Genomic DNA, 20,475 nt, shown 5'->3' with positions numbered 1-20,475 from the left:
CTCAGTCAGAGCTCTGAGCTATAGCTAGCCTGGCTTTAGAACTCACCTCCTTGCAAATAAAAATCCAGGAGAATTAAAATACAAGTGAAAGAACATTCTGTAGCGTCCACAAGCTCGTAGGCAAAAAAAGTTTCCAGAATTTTAGAGGACAGCTAGAACTATAAATTTAAAGTTCATACATTAATCCTGGAAGGAAAGTAAAATTCTAAAGTTTCTTTGCTCAGATCTTGATTTAAATCAGTGTGAAAGATTTGATTCCCTTTTCTGACAAAGAGCCAGCTGAAGGTCAACAGTGTTGTACTGGTGGGTCTACAGCAATGTGCTTGTGGGTCTACAGCATTGTGCTTGTGGGTCTACAGCATTGTGCTGGTGTGTCTACAGTATTGTGCTGGTGTGTCTACAGTATTGTGCTGGTGTGTCTACAGTATTGTGCTGGTGTGTCTACAGCATTGTGCTGGTGTGTCTACAGCGTTGTGCTGGTGTGTCTACAGCGTTGTGCTGGTGTGTCTACAGCATTCTGCTGGTGTGTCTACAGCATTCTACTGTCAGGTCTACAGCATTCTACTGTCAGGTCTACAGCATTCTACTGGTAGATCTACACCATTGTACTGGTTGGTTTACAGAATTCTACTGTCGGGCCTACAGCATTGTACTGGTAGGTCTACAACATTCTACTATTGGGTCTACAGCGTTCTACTGGTGGGTCTACAGTGTTCTGCTGATGGGTCTACAGACAATTGAAGGAGCATGAGTATGTTCTGGACAGAGTTACATGTCAATTATCTGATACTGACAGGGAAAACTGATTGAGGGTGAAAGATAATATGAATGAAATATAATAGCAAGACGGTAATCCCTAAGGTGTCAGAAGAGATACAAATCTGCAAAATGTAGCTCATAACTGGTTGGGTGATGTCCACATAACGTATACAGTATAAAAACTTGGCAAGGTTTGTAAGTGTATTGGTTGAGTTTGTATAGAGTTGTAATTGAGACGAATAAGTAGAAAGCTACTTCAGTAAGATCATTGTAATAGGTATTTGATAATTAAACTGGATTATGGTAAATGACAAACAAAATTTGACAAAACATGGGGCCCATGGATACGTTATTTCTCAGTGGACCTTTGTGATTCAGGAGGATTAGTCCCCTTTTTCTCTCTTTCTCTAATTCTGTCTCCTATATGTTTCTCTACATAACGCTTATATTATTCCCACTTTGCATAATTCTCTTTCCACTACTCAGCTGACTTCAGTTCAGATTTGGAGGAGAGTCAACCATTTTCCTTTCTTCGGCACGGTTGGAATGGTGTGTCTTAAGTAGACTTGGGGACCTAAGCTTGTCTGATGATTATACAACACAATGACGAGCAATATTGACTTTTTCTTATGGTTGTCATGTATATGTTGATATATCTATTCCATATGGTTATAAAAAAAATCAAATAAACAGATTGAAATATAAAAATGTTAAAGTGAAACTAAACTCAGGGGTTAAATCTTAAAAATGCATTCAAGTACCTTAACTATTAATAAAAATGTATTTTATTTCTGTATCACTCGGCTGACACTGTTCTTCCTTCTGGAGGGGGGCTACTTTTGCTCCCCATGGTCCCTGTGTGTGTTGTAAAGTAGTCACCGCTCCAAGCTCACTCCCATGATGGACTACAATCTCATGTTTAGTTTACTAATTTGTATTGATTGTAGTCCATGACGGGAGCGAGCATGGGGTGGTGACTACTTTACAACACACACAGGAACCATGGGGAACAAAAGTAGCCCCCCTCCAGAAGGAAAGACAGTGTCAGCACCAATTCAGAGATGATTTGAGGATCTACAGCCGAGTGATACACAAATAAGGCCTAGTTTTGTTAATAGTTAGGGTACTTGAATGCATTTTTACAGTTTAACTCCTAAGTTTAGTGTCACTTTATTATGTAATACAGAGCTTATAAAAATGTAACGTGTCAAACATGCACATGTATACTGCATCAGAAGTGATTTTTGTGGCTTAATAGTCAGTACTTTTGCTTTGTAAAGCTGGGGTTCTTGGTTCAGTTCTTGTCAGAGACCATGCTTACAAAAGGAATAGAGCATTTATTCTAATTGTAGTGAATATTTCTATAAGGGTTCTTCACTAAGCTGCCGAAGTGCAGAGGGACTTCAACTCAGCCGATCCAACATCTGGATCAGCTGAGACAAAGCTCCGGCAGCTCACTTGCTGCCGTTCGCCCCTATTCTCATAGCTATTATTCGGCATTCTGCTCAGCTATTCTGTAGAAAATCAGGAAAAAGAGTGGGAAAAAAAGGTTGAAAAATATTTTAAAAATGTAAACAAATAGTGAAATGAAAAAACAAATTTAAAAAATAAAATAAAAAAAAACAATTGGGCGGCAGTGACAGCTAACTTCACCCAACTGTTTCCTATTGGCCAGCACCTGCTAGAGTCTTCTAGCATGTCCCTGGCCAATGAATAACAACTGGGCTGAGCCGGCCATGACATCACGGCCGGCTCTGCCCAGTTGTTATTGTTTAATGACAGATCAGCATTCCCGGGTCATTTGGGGACCCTGATCTGTCATTACAACTGTGCTGAGATCACGGCTGGCTCCACCCAGCTGTCATTTGCAGGGCGAACAGCCGGCCTTCGACAGGCTGTTCGCCCCGTTTTGGCTGTCACCTCGTCTCAGTCGTGCCAAAGCATATGCCTTCGGCTCGGCTGAGCCACTCAGCCGCCTGAGCTGCTGCTGTGCGGGCTATAGTGAATAGCTCATACAGCAGCCCTTCGGTTCAACTGAACCAAAGGGCTCCGGCGGCCAAAGAGAGCCGAAGGATCAGCCGAAGCTACGGCTGTATCCTTCGGCTCAATAGTGAATAACCCCCTATTGTCTTTGTCAATAAAGTGAAACAAAGTAAAGATTCTCTTTGAAAAGGATACCCAATAATGTGCAAGGAAATTTGGCTTGCACATGATTGGATGATTGAAATCAACACAATTTTACCTTATTCAGGAAAATAAGTGAACAAAAAGTTTGCAAAAAGAACTCAGACAGGAAGTTATGCTGACTTTAATCATCTGATGATGAGCAAGCAAAAACCCTTTTTTTTTTTTTATTTTCCTTGCATAGGATTTGATAATTTTTGCAAAAGTAAATCTGTACTAGACACATGGTTGGGTTTGATTTCTTTTTCTTTCACATAACATACTGTTGCTCTAATACAATGCAGCTGTGTGCGTGCTCGTGTGTCGGGGGGCAGTTAGCTGTCTCAACATGAAGGCTTCTGGGATGCAAGATTCCACGAAAGAATGACAGAGCAGGAGTATGATGCAGACAGAATTTGCCAGTGCCACTTATCTTGGGGAGGAACATTAGCGATCAGGCCAGGTAGTAGACCAGTGGGCTTCTACCTGCAACTATTGACACAAGACTGTTGCCCAGTCCAGGTAGCCATGTCAAGTTAACATTCTGCAGGCTGCCTTGGGCCTCTGTGGTTGAAAGCTGTATCTCTATTCTTAGTCCATGGCTTTTTGAGTCATGTAGATTCAGCATTTCAGAAGTCACAGTGTGGTTTCATATGTGTTTGTCAAAATTTGAGCCAACAGCAGAAGCAAATCATCTATTTTTTACACCTGCAAACTCACATGAAGATATTGGTAGGTGAAAGTTAGTTTTGTGTAACAGAAGAGATATGCTATAGAGAGGGAGTAGGGAAGAAAGCTTGATTGTGAGCTGTGCAGCCATACCTGAGTTACGACCTTCCAGCAGCTTCCAGCCATATAGCAGGTTATATTTTGCTTCAACAGAAATCGCTGTGATAGAATCCCTTAAGAACAGGATTGTCCAACTTGTATAAGCTCTGGGGGGGCATTGACAGTTTAGTACTCTGTATGAATGTCTTGTGATGCACTAGATGTTAGGGTTGTGGACAGTTTTTTCAGTTCTCAATAAGTTCTGATCTTGGCCCTGGAGCTTGAGTGGCATAAAGCCTCCACTTCTAGGTCCACATATGACTTGTTAGCCAGACCTCAGCTGTGCATAGACCTTTATATATGTGAGCTGACTTAGATTCAAAGGGAACTCTTTCGCTCACTCTCTCTGCTGTGGGAGCCTGCTGCTGTGTGAAAAGGCTAACAAAACACTAAAAAAGGTACCAGAGCAGCTGGTTTGTTTTAGGGAACCCATTAGGGGGTACTTTGTTATCAGGAAATGACCTAGGTTTAGTTTGTGATTGGACGAGCAGATATTTCATGTGTTTTATGCTATGGACTTGTGCAATGCACTCCTCCATTGAAATGTGTTTGTTTGCTACCTTGATGAATAAAAGGTTTCTCTGTCTCCTGCATGGTTTACTGCACTACAAGTTGAGCCTGTGCTCCCTACAGTCTATATTTATCTATTTATATTATATTTCAAGGGGACCTGTGAAGTTGGGAATATACCTCACTTCATTAGAGCAAACGTTTAAGGGCTCTGATGGATTGGGTAAGCAGTGAAGGTGCCCACATAGATGAGTATATCTTACTTTGGGAGATTGGTTATCAGGAGGCACTGTCACTTTGCCCTAAATGGAAAAGTGGCCTAGTCTATTTAGGATGGATTTACACCTTTTCTGCTTGATGTGTTTTTTCCGTTAAAATCAATAGAAGTGCATCAAAACATATCTCAACGCATTAATTAAGATGCACATCAATGTGTATTGTTGCCTGTTATGATGAGTTATGATGCATAACACATCATGGTAAAACACAAAGGTGAGAATCCAGTCTAAAAAGTACCAGGTCACTTTGCCATTCAGAGCTTCCCGATAGCCCATTGCCCTTTCAAGGTTTACCCACCTATTTGGGCTCATTGCCTACCCACACCATCAGAGCCCTCACACAAAACATATCTCAATGCATGTGTTAAGATGTCCATCAGTGTACATTATCATGCATATAAATGTATCATGACGTATCAAGGCGTGAATAGAGCATTTTAGGGCCCGGACAAAGTTGAGATGTGACATTGCCTAGACACCCTTTGCTCCTATAGCCTGACAGCTGCCTGTCCGGAGTTTAATCGTCATACCCTGCCCAGTCCTGCCTGTGATTGCGGAATTACATTGATGGTGTCATCAGGGGATCTGATCTCAGAGCAGTTAGAACTGTTCAACAGGGATATATTTTGCTGACAGTATACATTTTCTTTAATTGGTTTTCAGAAAAGCCAAACTTTATTTAGGGTTTCTTGTTAAATGTCAGATTTGGCTCAAAGATAAATATAAATATTGGCTCCTGAAAAGCTGGTCTATTTTTTTTAACCTTTTACCCAATCAAGATATGGTTAAAAATATGACAATAGATGATGAAGTGATGGAAACATATCTTGGTGGTCTACTTTCATTTTTTTAAATGTTTCCCTTTTTATGTTTCTGACATATTTTATAGTTGCCAATTATAAAATGCATTTGATTTTGTTTTTGTCATTGTAAAAAAAAAAACTTTAAAGGAGCCCCACCTACTGAATGGCTCTAGCTTTTATCCTGGTACTTAGCTTCAACATCTGTATCCCGAATTGGCTCAATACCTGTATTGCTGGTACCTTTATGTTCTTAGTGAGCCCGAGTCAGACCATACAAATTTTATCAAAAGACAAATCTGTTGTTGTCAGGGTACCATGCGCAGGTGTCCTCACACCGCATGCAGGTACCCACGCAGGAGGACCAAATTAGTGTGACCACACTAGACAAGATCAAATGAGTTGTATACCATTTATTGAAAACAGCACTAAAAACAGCACAAAAACTAAACATAACACCCAACAGCAAACGTAAATAAGTAAGTGGCATCAACTAAACATAGCCACAACCCCATACAAAGATAACAGGAGCAATACAAACCCAGGGTATACAAAGCGGGTAACCTAGGGAGCAGGGCAAGACAAGGGGGGCCAAGGGACAAGGCTCAGGACTGGAGGCAGGTAACAGGACTGGGGACTCTGGATTCACAGGAAACAACAGGATACTGAGACACAGTCCTGATGGCAGGGAGGGATTAAATACCCTCCCAGGAAGCACAAGAGAGTGGATGATTGCTGACAGCTGGGAGGCACCCGCAGGTGAGCGCCGGAGTTGAAGGTCCCAGCACCACCCAGTGGTGGTCTGGTACCTGACAGTTCCTGGCTGCTGGAGACACCCGCAGGTGAGCACAGGAAGTGCAGGACCTGGCTCTAGTGCCACCTGGAGGTGCTCTGGATCCTGACAGTTACTGACAAATTGCAGCACTAAAAGGAGTAAACTGACCCTTGGACATATATGCAGGCATCTAGTAGTGGCCGCACATGCATCAAAAATCTGGCTAAGCTCTCCAAGTGTCCTGATTCTTCTATTGGCCAGTTAAGACTACCCATCATAGTGATGGGCCAATAAGATACCTGAAGTGTTACAATTGGTATATCAGGGTGCCCAGAATTTGAGGTAACTGAGGCACTAAGAGGACAGCTATAAAATTGAGAGGGTATGGGGCTGGTAGTACTGTAAAATGAGTGAAGCTTAAACCAAGAGTGCGGTTATACTTTATGGGTGAGGCTTATAGTAGTCGCACCCATAAATTAAGTTGTATATCACAAAATCCGATTTCCTGTTCCACCCAAAAGCTCTGAGAAGACCTGCATTGGAATTTACAGTATAGAGTCTATACTATAGACCCTAGCTTAAAGGTAAATTAGGTAGCTTCTGGACTACCATACTCATTTTCCATGTTCTCTAAACATTATTAGCCAATCTCTGTCCGATTTATCTTGATGTTCTTTGATCTTTGAAGCCAAGCATTTGTTTCATAGTTTTTTTTCTTCTCCAGGTATGGCAACATACTCGGATAAGCTGTTCAAGTTTCGAAATGGACGCTGGGAAGACATCCTCAGTGACGAGGTTAACATGCGGCGAGGGGTTGTGAGCCGGTTTGCTGGGCGCTCGGTGGCTTGCATCGACAGAAAGGTAAGGGGTGTGCAGGGAGCATGAAAAATATTCACGGCATATCCTGAACAGACTGAGAGACTTTTTTCAGCTGGCACAATGCATAAATAAGAGCAAGCCTCACTTATCATTCTACTCCTTCTGGCGTCAGGTGTCCTCAACGCATTGCGTTGCAATACTTTATGTGACAACCTGAGGGTCAAAAAAGTATAATGATTACTTTATAACTATATTTTAAGTCAGCCTTTCCCCCTAAAAAGCAGATAGTGCTGAAAAGAGGTAGAAACAACTCACATTGATGGATAAATACCTGACAAATGGAATATACTGCCTTTTCCCTTCCAATCTTTTATCTTTTTTTGTTTCTCCTCTCTTTATTCTTGTATTCTTTATCAAGTCACACATTCAGAATGAGTATACGAAAAGAAAGAAAGGCAATACAGCTTATAAAGGAATCTTCTGTTGTCACAAATGAGCAATTACATTTAAAATGAACAATTTTATTTTGGGACAAGTGCTAGGGTCTTCTTTCTATTGCAGACAGAATATTGATAGGCAGCAGGATTAAAGCCTTCCGCAGAGCTATCTCTTCTCACTTTGTTTTGGTTGCTTGTAATTGTACATGCCATTTATAACTTTACTGACTTGAACTGTGTTCTGATGTGACCTTTTTTAAATTGGCATCTCGGAGGCGCTGCCAACGCCTCTGCACTTCCAGGATAAATGGCACTTTAAGTACAAGGTTCAGCCCTAAGACATATTAGTCTTCTTGAACTGTATAACTTCTGGCACTATCTGAGCAATGGCAAGTTCCAGTCATGATGTTCTTAGCTTAGAGTGCAAATGACCTTTGTAGAAATATTGCTTACATAGGATTGGACCAACATGAACAGAAAGTTCTTTTAATGTCATACCTAAATCTGAGGGCTTTTATACATATTGTGAGAGAAGCACAATGAACAGACTCAGTGTTCATGTTTTCAAATTACTAATATCTTATTTTTATGTAATCTCCCGAGTGGGAGCTTAGGGGAAGCATTAGAATTATTATGATTACATAGTATTTATATAGCGCCAACAGTTTGTGCAGCGCTTTACAATATAAGGAAGAAAATACAATTACAATACAATTCAAGACAGGATGGTAAGGAGGGCCCTGCCCCTGAGGGCTTACAATCTGAAAGAGGAGGGGGAAATGATACATGAGGAGGTAGCTGTGTGGGGATGAATTGTTTGAGAATGTGATGGTTCAGTGGTTAGGTTGAGAATGAACTGGCCCTGCAGTATTGGTACCAGTGGCATATCCACACATGCCCTGGGCACCACTTGAAGGTGGGCACTGCTCCGTGGGTCGGCAAACTGCTGCTGTCAACTTCCACTGCTGCTGGTGCTAGTTGCTAGGACTGCCTGGCATCCTTGCAACCAACCACCCGCTGCCAGGGTGGTTGAATGATGTCAGCAGGTTGGATGCTGGGAAGAGCAGGTAGTCAACACATCATTGGTTGGTTGCTAGGACACTGGGTGGTCAGGATTTTCAGCATTTCTGACATTTCAATCAGCCAGAGTGAGTGCAATCAACAATGCACAATAATGTGTACATTGCACACACGTACAGATAGCGACAGAATACTAAATCACAATATCAGCTTTGTCAGAAAGGCAGTGTTGGGCCTTATGGCTCATGTACACAGGCATATAATTGTATCTCAAATGCTTTCATATGCAAGTCAATGTGAACACAAAAGTAATTTGAAGAAGCTCAGAGACAGCTCAAAGTCACTTGAGCAATGCAAAGGGAAACAACACGGGCAAGTTAAAGAGCCTTCTGGAAGCATACCTCAATCAACCCTCTCTTGAGTCTGCAAAGCACTGATCCACAGAATGATTGAAGCAGAAGGATTTTTGCACCCCGGGTCCGCAAGTAAAGCTTTCTGTCCAGCAAGCCTTCAGGAAAGTGATCATCTGAATAGTGACCTCACCACCTCTCACACCAAATCTCATGCATAAGCACTATTAACATTTTTAGGTGTTCCCTATAACATAGCAAATGTTAACCTTTTAAGTTTTGGTCTATGTTAAACATTTTACCGTACAGAAGTAGTCCTGTTGCCCTTATTCTTCCCACCTTACTTCTCATCACCCTATGTAACTACTTTTGAACATCTGCCATGGGCCCCTCCTTCATTTAAACCCCTGAGCATTAGCACAGAAAGTGCCATAGGTACGCTCTCTTCTAAATTACATAGCTTTAGTTGTTAGTTAGTGTTTAAAACTGTCAGTATTTTTCAGTAGGTTTTTCCATAAAGTAGTTGTGTAGGCGTCACTGTGAGTCACGTTTCTTCCCCTTGGTAGTACATGATGATATGACAGTGCTCTCTCAACATGATATGGCACTATGACAGCTGCTGCTCATTGGCCCGTTCATAAATATGCAAATGCATTCCAGTGATTCCAGTATGCAGTCTTATTGCTTTTGTGGTTCTCATTTGCACTGTCCCCAAAATGCTATAAATCACCAGACTTTCATCGGCTGAATGAAAATCCCGTTCTAACTTGCCACATCTGCATATTATTTTTATGCATAAGGAACAATAGGACAAAGGGGTGGGCCGGTGATTAGTCTCAAACAATAGCAGACCTTGATATATACCATGGGAGCGGAACAATATGTAAAGCATTCTGACTTAACCTTGACAAAAACGATAATCCTACTTTTTAGCAGACAAAGCTCAGTAAAAAAAAGCATCAAGGGAGCATTTAGGAAAAACAGATTCTTGCTTTATTAAATCTGTCAAACGGCATCATTTCTAGAGTGGCATAAATCATATTACTGTCCTAGTAGAACAGTACATTTGACCTGAAACGAGTGTGTATTTTTTTTTACAGGCATGAGGTGATGGTAATGTCCTTTTTGCATTCATGTATACAATTTCAGTACAAGTCGGAGAATGGATTGTGGCCACAGTTATATTGTTCCAGGCTCTATTGTGATTCTACCTCTTGCAGAAACAATGCATTTGTATCTCAAATGACCACTTGAAAGCAGGAATTAGTACTGCCTAGGGGATTTGTTAGTTTAGGTATCCTCATCATGTAAACTGCAGGAGAACTTTGTAAGAGAAAGTGCTTATGTATTTCCCTAAGGTACTATACTTAGGCTAATACTAAGGTTTGACTAATTAGCTGTAGCTCTCGTGTTTTGCATGCACATTTTTAAAAGAAAAAATAAAACATAAGAAAACAAAGTTCCTTAATCGTTCATTAAGGTACATAGGGTAGAGTGATTCTTTTTTTCAAATTCTTTATTTTAAAGACCTCTGACATACAGGCAGTACAAGAAAAAAAATATAAACTCTATGGATAGCGTTTGTACATGTACCAAGACACAATAGGTTCCATAAGCAGAATAAGCAGTGAAAATATAGGAAGCGATCGCACATCACAGTCTGCCTCGTGTGGTCCCAGGTCTACAGTACACATCATTGCGCCCGTAAATCAGTGGAGATTTTCAAATTTTATAAACACACAAAGAGTAACAGAAGATATGACGAGTATTGTTAGTAGTAAAACACGAGAAAGCAGCCAAGGAAGAAGAGTGGAAGGAGGAAGAAGAGAAAGGTCATAGACAAGTATGTCAAAGAAAAGGAATATAGAGAAAAGAAGCCCATCGCCCCCTGGGGACAGCGGAGCCCAGCAGCTGACACGGCACTAAAGGAGCGTTGTGTAATCCGGGGAGTCTACAAATTGGTCCCAGTAGAACCATGTATGTGCGAATGAACCAGTCGTGTCCTTCAGCTCAGCCGTAAGGTTCTCCATGGTAGAGTGATTCTTAGACAACTGGGTTATACTGCCACCCCCAGGAGAATTGGACACTAGCCACAAAAGAATTGATGTACAGACAGTATAACTCCTTCCACTACCATCATGCTTCAGTTTTTTGCTAGTGTTCTAGGAGAATCAACATCTGCTTGCCTCATACAGAAGCAAACCTGTTTATTTGACTTGACATCTTTTTCAAGATTGTTTTTTCGTCTATTAAGATTCTCCAGATGCTGCAGAGGTGGAAGAACTCACTTTGCAGTTTATCAAAACTGGAGCAGACAAAAACTGGAGCAGCTGTGCACAGCAACCAATCAGCTTCTCTCATTTTCAAATCTAACCTGAACAAACTGAAGAGAGAAGCTGATTGCTTGTCTTTGGCAACTGCTCCAGATTTTGTCTGCTCCAGTGTTGATAAATTCCCCTTTTGTGTGCTTAATGAATTAGCCGCAGAGAGCTTTACAGGTCCAGTGATGCACCCATCTGGTTGAATCCCATCCTTAAAGACCCCTTAGGGAGTATGTCTAACGGTGGCGTAAAGACTGTTTGGGATGGGCTTTGTTTCCCTAGGCCCTGCATTGGTGATCACCAGTCCTGGTTACTGTGACTGTGACTGTGGCCACATGGAGCTTCCAAACCACTACTGCAGTAAGTCTAGGACCTTGCCCTTTGCGGAGTCTGGCATGCGTTAACTGTGTCTCCAGCTATTCACCTCAGAGTTAATGCTCTAGAGCTTTGTGCTGCAACACTTCATGTGTCACAGGCAAATTTATGAAGCAAGAGATAGGAGGAAAGAACACCTATTGCCCCATCAAAATAAGAAGCAGACCTTTAGTTTCTTCAAGTCCAAGGTCAAGCCGAGGACCGAATCTCATCCTAAACCTTGTACTTTCAAAATTTTCCAAGCCTGCATTCTGTCATGTACATCACACATCAGGAAGGAACCAGAAGTCTTGCAGCTTAAGAAGAAGCCGACCATTTTCTGGCTAGGGCAGAGCTCTACGCTACAGCACTGTCCATAATGCGCATTCTCAGCATTAAAATTGGCAGATGGACCTCCTCAGTCATCAACATCTTGACTTAGGGGAACAGTCCCTTTACCCGCGTTTCAAGACTTCTGTAGCAGATGGGGAATCCCAAATTTGGACCTCCTGGCTTCCAGCTTCGGCGATAAATTGAGCAATTTTGTCGCCAGGACCCGGGATCCTCTAGCCTTAGCAGTGGATGCTCTGGTGAATCCATTTGATCGGTTCAGCTTATTTAAACCTTTTCACCTCTGGAGTTCCCTCTTTATCTGCTTTGCAGAATCAAAATGGAAAGAATTCCAGTGCTACTAATCTTGCCAAATGGACCCAGGCGGTGTGGAACCTGGATCTCATCAGACTCCTGGCAGGTTCTTTGTGGCCCCTCAGGAGTAGTTCACTACCCTGTTTAACTGTTGCTGGCTTTTCACTGCACAGCTGTTGAATCCCAGGTCTTAGGAGATAAGGACCTATCTGGTTCCATGAATACTATGCTCCTAAAAGCTTGGAAAGCAGGAACAAGGCCTGCCAGGTTAGCAATCTATTTGCTAGAGTAGTCATAAGTAGTGGGAGGTACAAAATAGGTGGAGTGCAGTTTGTTATCCCAATACACAGGGTGGGCCTTATTACTGGAATGCATTCTAAAGGGAGCATTTTGTTTCTGCTGTAACAACTAATTTGTTTTTCCTTCTCACTTTCTAATCTATACGTTAGAGGGAAGCTGACTGGTTGTTGTGGGAAGCATCATCTAGCATGATCCTTTTTAAACCAATAAATTGCATTCACTAGAGCAAACTCACTGGTTTACTGCTGCTGATTATTGGATGATCACAGACCTCTTTGTAATGGTAAACTCTCAAAATAAAGGCAGAGAAGATGTTGCATTGCTTGGTTGCCCACTCACATGCAGAAATATTGTTAATGTTGGAAAGGTACTTGATTCCAGGGGGGTATAAGGAAGATACACTATATTGCCAAAAGTATTGGGACGCCTGCCTTTACATGCACATGAACTTTAATAGCATACCAGTCTTGGTCCGTAAGGTTCAATATTGAGTTGGCCCACCCTTTGCTGCTATAACAGCTTCCACACTTCTGGGAAGGCGTCCACAAGGTTTAGAAGTGTGTCTATTCTTCCAGAAGGGCATTTGTGAGGTCAGGTACTCATGTTGGACGAGAAGGCTTGGCTCGCAGTCTCCGCTCTAATTCATCCCAAAGGTGTTCTATCGGGTTGAGTTCGGGACTCTGTGCAGGCCAGTCAAGTTCCTCCACCCCAAACTCACTCATCCATGTCTTCATGGACCTTGCTTTGTGCACTGGTGCACAGTCATGTTGGAGCAGGAAGGGGCCATCCCCAAACTGTTCCCACAAAGTTGGGAGCATGAAATTGTCCAAAATGTCTTGGTATGCTGATGCCTTTAGAGTTCCCTTCACTGGAACAAAGGGGCCAAGCCCAACCCCTGAAAAACAACCCCACACCATAATGCCGCCTCCACCAAACTTTAGACTTGGCACAATGCAGTCAGGCAAGTACCGTTCTCCTGGCAATCGCCAAACCCAGACACGATCATCGGATTGCCAGACAGAGAAGCGTGATTCGTCACTCCAGAGAACACATCTCCACTTCTCTAGAGTCCAGTGGTGGTGTGCTTTACCCCACTGCATTCGACGCTGTGCATTGCACTTGGTGATGTAAGGCTTGGATGCAGCTGCTCGGCCATGGAAACCCATTCCGTGAAGCTCTGTTGTTGTGCCAATCTGAAGGCCACACCTTCTGTAGCTATTGACTCTGCAGACAGTTGATGACTTCAGCATGCGCTGACCCCGCTCTGTCATTTTACGTGGCCTACCACTTGGTGGCTGAGTTGCTGTTGTTCTCAGTTGCTTCCACCTTGTTATTATACCACTAACAGTTGACCGTGGTATATTTAGTAGCAAGGAAATGTCACGGAACACCTGGATCTAATGATTTGGAAGGTTGTCCCAATACTTTTGCCAATATAGTGTATTTCCAAACAATGTTAACATTTTTACCATTTGATTATTAATAGATTCTTAAGGGAATCAGACTGGTCAGTGTGTAAACCAGGAGGCCCCTTTAAAAGTGATAATTGTCCACCATTGTGTTTACAGCATTGAATGATGCACTCATTATACCTTAAAAAATAATGTCTTTAGGAAAAAATACGGATTGTCCAAGTACGTGCTAAAGTTTCACAGGTTAACTATAACCAGAAAGTACGTACTTTCATTTATATTTGCCATATTTCCCTTTAACAACTAGCAGGTTGGGAAATGCTGAAATGTCAAGGTTTCACTTAGATGTTTTTGTCCTTTTGTAAATCAGTTTTATCAATACTATTCATCAAGCGGCAGTTGACCCATAGAAGGAATTTTTGTGCGGGAGGACTGTAGTATATGTTTGCAGTAATGATTTCTGCAAACAAACAGTCTTCAGGAAAATATCTGCAAAAGCATCCAGAAATAATTAGAGGACGCTTACAGTCCTACAGGGGTTTAATAAAATACATTACTCTATAAAACAACCAATTTACAAAGCATTTAAAACACATTCTTCAGGGGGCTTTAAAAACTGTCCGATGCTTGCCTGAAATAATAAAGTGACTCAATTTGTGCTGCATGTGTCAATAAATAACAACCATAATGTGCTTTTAAAATTACAAACTCTTAGATTAAACACCGAGATCCATCTGGCTTGGTGCACTATCCGCGTGCGGTTAAAATTCCATTGTCCGTGACTTATATTGCGCTGCCTTTTACAGTGCATACTTGTCGTATTTAATTTAGTAGAAGGTCCATCAGCCTATCCATATCCTTAAATGTTTCCCTGATGGAACCTTCAGTGTAGGCGGTAAAAGTCACTACACATCTAGAGTGGCAAAAATACACTTTTTTTTTTCCTTTTAACTGTCAGCCCCTATGAAACCTTGTTTCTGTATAGACAGTGAGGGTAGGAGTGAGGTGAAAATTTGTAACTCCATTTACATGTGAGTATATAATCATTTGTGGAAATTAAAATGTTTATCAATTAAAATGATTATAATTATGAAATTATAATTATAAAGTTATTGGAAGTCATTACGGTTAAGTGTGGAGTGATATTTAAATCCAAACTCCTGGAAAACTGCTAAATACACAGAAGAAATATATACAGCGACTCTGTTTTACCCATCTGAGGGGGGGAGGGATGGGGGTGCTCGCTTCTCCCCCTCCCTTTCTTGACCTGCCAGGCCAGTGACAAGATTAAAGGTCTGGTTTGGAATTTTAGGGGGAGCCCATGGTTTGTTTGTTTTTTGGTGTTGGGGTTCCCCTTAAAATTCTTCCCCGATACCAGGGTTTTGTATGACTTTTGGGGGGAACCCAACACTTTTTTTTACATTGGAGATCCCCCCTAACATTCCTACCAGACCTAAAGGGCCTGGTATCAATTGTGGGGAACCCTAATGCTTTTTTTTTCTCAGTACAAGTTTATTTTGCCATTACAGAGTAACAGACAAGACTTCCTTAATTTTTGTACAGGTTTAGGCCCTTTTCATAATTATTTATAGATATTGTGACAACCAGCCCCGGATGACCCAGGGATAGGGTGCTACTGTACTGTTGCCTAGGTTGTGGAAGTTTGGTTTTAGGCTACAGAATAAAGCCTGTGCATGATAAGAATTTGGGTCTGTGTGTGTTGAGGGCTGTGGAATCAGGCCAGGGAAAATGTGGATGGGTGAACACACATGCCACCCTAGGTGGGTGTTTTTTTTTAAGGCAGAAATTTTCTGTTTAGAGGGTTTGTGCAGATGAACTCAGTCTTTGGTGCTTAACAAATGGAGTAGAGAACTAATCTGGAGGATGAATTTGAATGGATGTTTGTAATGGATTGACTCTTGTGAGAAGACCTTCTGTTATATGTTGTGGACATACAAAAGTGAGGTGAAAAGCCCTGAAAAGCTTCCTCAAGGTGCCTTTTCCAAGGTCCATACCTAACTAGGACCAATGTGCCGCACAGTCTGCTCTGTGATATTGAACTAACAGGGGATTCATCAACATTTTCCCTTCCTACATCATTGATGACATCATGTGGTTGCACAGTACCACACCAAAGTTTAACATGAAAGGCAGAATCATTACCCAGTACAGAGGCTTGAGAGACAAAAGGAACATGGCTACACTCTATACTATCTGATCAACATCCCAATGGGTAGTGCTTGTCTGCTGCCATGTTTGTGTCATTGTACAACCAAATTCACTGAAGTTTAATGTGTCTCTTAATAGAGGCATGACTGTACATTTTGCTGCAGTAAGTATTCAATGCGCTGTGATCTGTAATCAGACTTCTACAAATGACACTTTATCTTCGGTGGGTGAAATGTCTTCTTTGTTGCTGCCTATTATCTTGAAACTTGAAGTACATCGCACAGGTAGATCAATGAACAAGTCAAACACTGACTCATCCCAGCTCAATTAAGAGCCTGTACCCCACATACTCCTACTTTACAGGCAATGACGGGGGGAGTGACTGGCTGACTTACCTGCAGCGTGTATTAAGTGATGCTTCTTAGTTTGAACTGGATCTCTTCATTATCACAGACAGCACGTTGAACTGCAGAACTCTGAACAAAGGAGCTCAACTTAATAACTAGGTATTTTGGGAACTTGGTTTGACAAATGGTTTTGCTTGTCTGTGTGATTCACACTGTCTGTCACCTCACCTCCATCCCTGTGCTGTCTCGTACAGTTTGTTATGGAACAAATTATCGGGAAATCAGAATCACATCTGTTGCCTTCGAACAATGGTGGGACCAGAGGAGGCACAGGTGTCATCTGCTGGCTTCTTCTTCCACAGTGCACATCTCACACCTCTGACTTTTCTGTGTTTCAGTAATGACACGACAAGCGGGATCAAATGTGGATGTGACTAGCTCTAAAAGTAATTTGTTGAGAAAGTAAGAAGTGACTGCTTAATTAAAAAGCAATATGCGGCTAATTCTCAAAGGCTATCTCCAGTCAAAACATTCTTAGTTTGTTTTGAATGGAGTAGAAAATGGTTAGAACCCAACAGATTTTTTTTTTATTATTGCGATTCCTTTTTTATTTATTCTATCATTACTTTGTGGCCCAACAACAGGAAATCCCCTCTTAATTGTCACTGGAACAGGTGTTCCTGTTGGAAAATTTCCCCCCCACCTGTTCTGGTCACAACCATAAATATTTGGGATGTCTCATCACTTTTTGTCTTCAGAATGGTCATCAACAATCCTCCTCAGCAGCTATTCTGTGATGTGCTTGGTAATTGGCCATTAATTCTGGCCATTAATAGGAATGAGGTTCAGGTTTGGAGCCACCTTGGGTCGAGGTGGATCTTACAGTTTCGCAGTTTAATGAATATGAAACTTTTATGGCCAAAAATGTGCACCTTAACACATAATGTACCGCATAACCATTGTGCCTGGTCAGATGTATCCCTGAGAGCCGAAAATCTTCCAAAAATGGACAAGCCAACTTCCTCACTGTAAACACTAGGAAAGAATACAGCATCAATCATGGATGCATCACTTGTTAAAGGACCCATAAAAACAAAAATGTATATATCAAAAAACCTTTAACAGTTTAACCTCTTGCCGTCCGCCCGTAGTAAAAAAACGGACGGACGGCACTGCTGCATCTGTCATCTTTTATATTTTACCAAAAAATTGGGTAATAATAAATGTTTTATCATTTAATATAGGGGAAACTGTTTTTTTTTTAAATTTCGGTAATTTTTCCTTAATATAGTAAAAAAATAAAACCCCCAGTGGTGAATAAATACCACCAAAAGAAAGCTCTATCTGTCCCCAAAAAAGGGTATAAAATTCATTTCAGTACAGCGCTGCATGACGGAATAAATGTCAGTTAAAGTACCGCAGCGCTGAATACTGAAAAATGGCCTGGATGGGAAGGGGGTTTAACACCGCGGATGTCAACTGGTTAATGAACTTTCAAAAAACAGTCTTTTTAAATCTGCATCTTTCCTGGTCCTTGTTCAAGTACTTTTAGTTTTAGGGTGACAAGGTCTGTCCCTGTCTCCCAAATGTGCTCCTGCTTTTTCACTCTTTCATCTGTGCTTTTGGTGGAGCAACCGTGTTTGCACTCGATGCAAAGAAATAATCCACTATTTTCTCCATCGCTAAATCCTCCCTGAGGAATTCCATGCTGCCATTGCTGGAGCACATGTAGGCCATGCAAACCCATTAGTGTTTACACTCATTGCAAAGGCATGGTGCACTATTGTTTGCCTCACTAAAGGTGCCCATACACCTTACGATTATCGGACAAAACTTTTTGTCCGATGATCGAACCGTCGTACGATTGTCGTACAACGGCCCCATCCGGCCCCGATTATCGCAAGGTTCAATCAGTGGTAGTTAGAAAAAACACCTGGATGACTTGCGGTCAATTACCGCAAGTCATCCAGGTGTTTTTTCTAACTACCACTAACTACCAATTATTTTTGTTTGCGCATGTGCAGTGTTAATCGTGCGACTTTTGACGGACGGAAACGCCACCAACCATGCGAACATCGTACGATCGACCAAAGTTTTCAAACATACTTGACCGTGTATGGGCACCTTTTGTCTTCCTGGAGGAATTCCATGCTGCCATTGCTACATCTACTTTAGTTTGAACAATGAAGTATAGAAGCTTCTAGGTGAAATTGAGTGACAAAAAATACATCTAATTAAAGAAAATAAATTGCATAACATGTGAGCGGTAATACTTATCTCACATTAGTGAACTAAATGTCATAAAGTTTCATTTAAACGCTGTCACCAAAATATCAGGTAAAAGCACAGAAAAGTCAAGTATATTCAATGCTCACTTGCAGTATTTTTTCCTTTCCATAATTGATTTTTTGATAACTTGCTATGTGCCCCTAAACCTTCTAGAAAATGACTTCACCAGGAAGAGTTAATTTCCTAACACAGCTCCCTCCATCCCAGAGCTTGTGCTGACCCAGATCCTTCACCCCTGACCTCCATGGGAGGAGTGAAGGGGACTGCTATAAAGCAGGGGCAGGCAAAGACTGTCCCTTCAGATGTGGTGCAACTACAAATCCCATTAGGCATTGCAAGACTCTGAAAGCCACAGGCATAGCTAGAGGGCCGGATTTGCCTACCCCTGCTATAGAGAGTCACTTGAGTGACAGTACAAAATACAAGAAGAATCCCCAGCACAGTTGCCAGTGACCTGCAACAAAACAAAGTACCCTGTCTAACCAACTGGCTATACGTTAAAAACAGAGGTTTTAGTTACACAAACCTTTGGCCAAAAATATGTAGAAGCCACACTGCCCTGTCAAGGCTCCTCTGTGAAGTGTGGTCCTAACTCTATTTATGAGTCTCCATGTTGGAGCATATTGATGCAGTCGATAAATGAAATGCAGGTGTACCTAGAGGTAGCCTACTCCTCCTCAAAAGGTGCAGGGAAGTACTGGAAGGCCAGCAATCCAAAAAACATGCTGGGGCCCCCAGTGCATCCCCACATCAAAAATAGTCAAACTAGAAATATGTGGTCACCGCATAAATTTATAACAAGCCTTGGTAGCAAGGTGCACATGGAAAGGCTTACAACAATACAAAAAACAAAGAGTCCCCAGCACACTTGCCAGCTAGCCTGCAACAAAACACATTACCCTGTCTAACAGTATGCGTTAAAAACACAGGTTTTAGTTGCACAAACCTTTGGCCAAAAATATGTAGAAACCACACTGCCCTGTCAAGGCTCCTCTGTGAAGTGTGGTCCTAACTCTATTCATGAGTCTCCATGTTGGAGCATATTAATGCAGTCGATAGATTAAATGCAGGTGTACCTGGAGGTAGCCCACTCCTCCTCAAAAAGTGCAGGGATGCACTGGAGGCTGAGCAATCCAAAATGCATGCTGGGGCCCCCAGTGCACCCCCACATCAAAAATAGTCAAACTAGTGCAATACCCTGAGGGCGAAAGGGACACCAAGTCTCGATACACAACCTCAGCTCACAAGCTGTGACCCCCTCCCTTGCCCCCAATCCCCTCCCCTCCACCCCCCTCTTTCTTTCTTCCACATTTCTCCCCTCTATTAGTTTCCCTCTTCAGGTTCCCCTCCCTTTCTACAACTTTCCTGACATATCAGGTTGTTTGAAATGTTGGGCCAGAGAAGGTACCGGCCAATGTTGACATGAGCTACAATTTTTGAACATGCACTGGTGACACCCACTGGATCTATAATGTACACATAGTCATCGTGGTGTTGTTCCTCACTATGGTGGAATTATGCATAACATAGAAAGGCCTTAGCTTTTCGTATTGTGTGACCGAATCTAGGTCACCTTCCCACTAATGCTTGAATGATCACACCAGTACACCATTGCTCAATGCATATATTCATGTAGCCTGATATCCTCGTTGTATTTGTACTGACTGTACTTTTTGTACCCTTCTTGAGTTTTGATACTGATTGTTAAGGAACTGTTAAAAAATACTAATAAAAACTGATTCAACACTAAAAAAAAAAAAATAGTCAAACTAGAAACAAATGGTAACCGCATAATCTTGAGTGACAGCTCTGAGTCTGCTGGGGCAGATTACTTCACATCCAAGATGGCGGCACCCAGCAGCAGTGCCAAGGCTTGTGGGTATCTACACAAGAGAGACT

The 20,475-nt window shown here is 41.9% G+C and overlaps 1 protein-coding gene across 3 annotated transcripts in view; it reads left to right on the top strand.

The window, feature by feature from the left end:
* Positions 1–20,475, top strand: part of CRTAC1 (cartilage acidic protein 1) — a 416,360-nt gene that overhangs the window by 240,739 nt on the left and 155,146 nt on the right. For all 3 annotated transcript variants that reach the window (XM_018563297.1, XM_018563372.1, XM_018563447.1), the window contains exon 4: positions 6,838–6,974. In XM_018563297.1, the coding sequence (XP_018418799.1) occupies positions 6,838–6,974 (137 nt within the window). The remainder of the gene's footprint in view (positions 1–6,837; positions 6,975–20,475) is intronic.

The sequence above is a fragment of the Nanorana parkeri genome, unplaced genomic scaffold, assembly GCF_000935625.1.
Source record: "Nanorana parkeri isolate BGI_ZX_2015 unplaced genomic scaffold, ASM93562v1 scaffold2, whole genome shotgun sequence".
Lineage (NCBI taxonomy): Eukaryota > Metazoa > Chordata > Amphibia > Anura > Dicroglossidae > Nanorana > Nanorana parkeri.
Note: the sequence above shows the minus strand (reverse complement) of the source record. Positions and strands in the feature narration are given on the sequence as shown.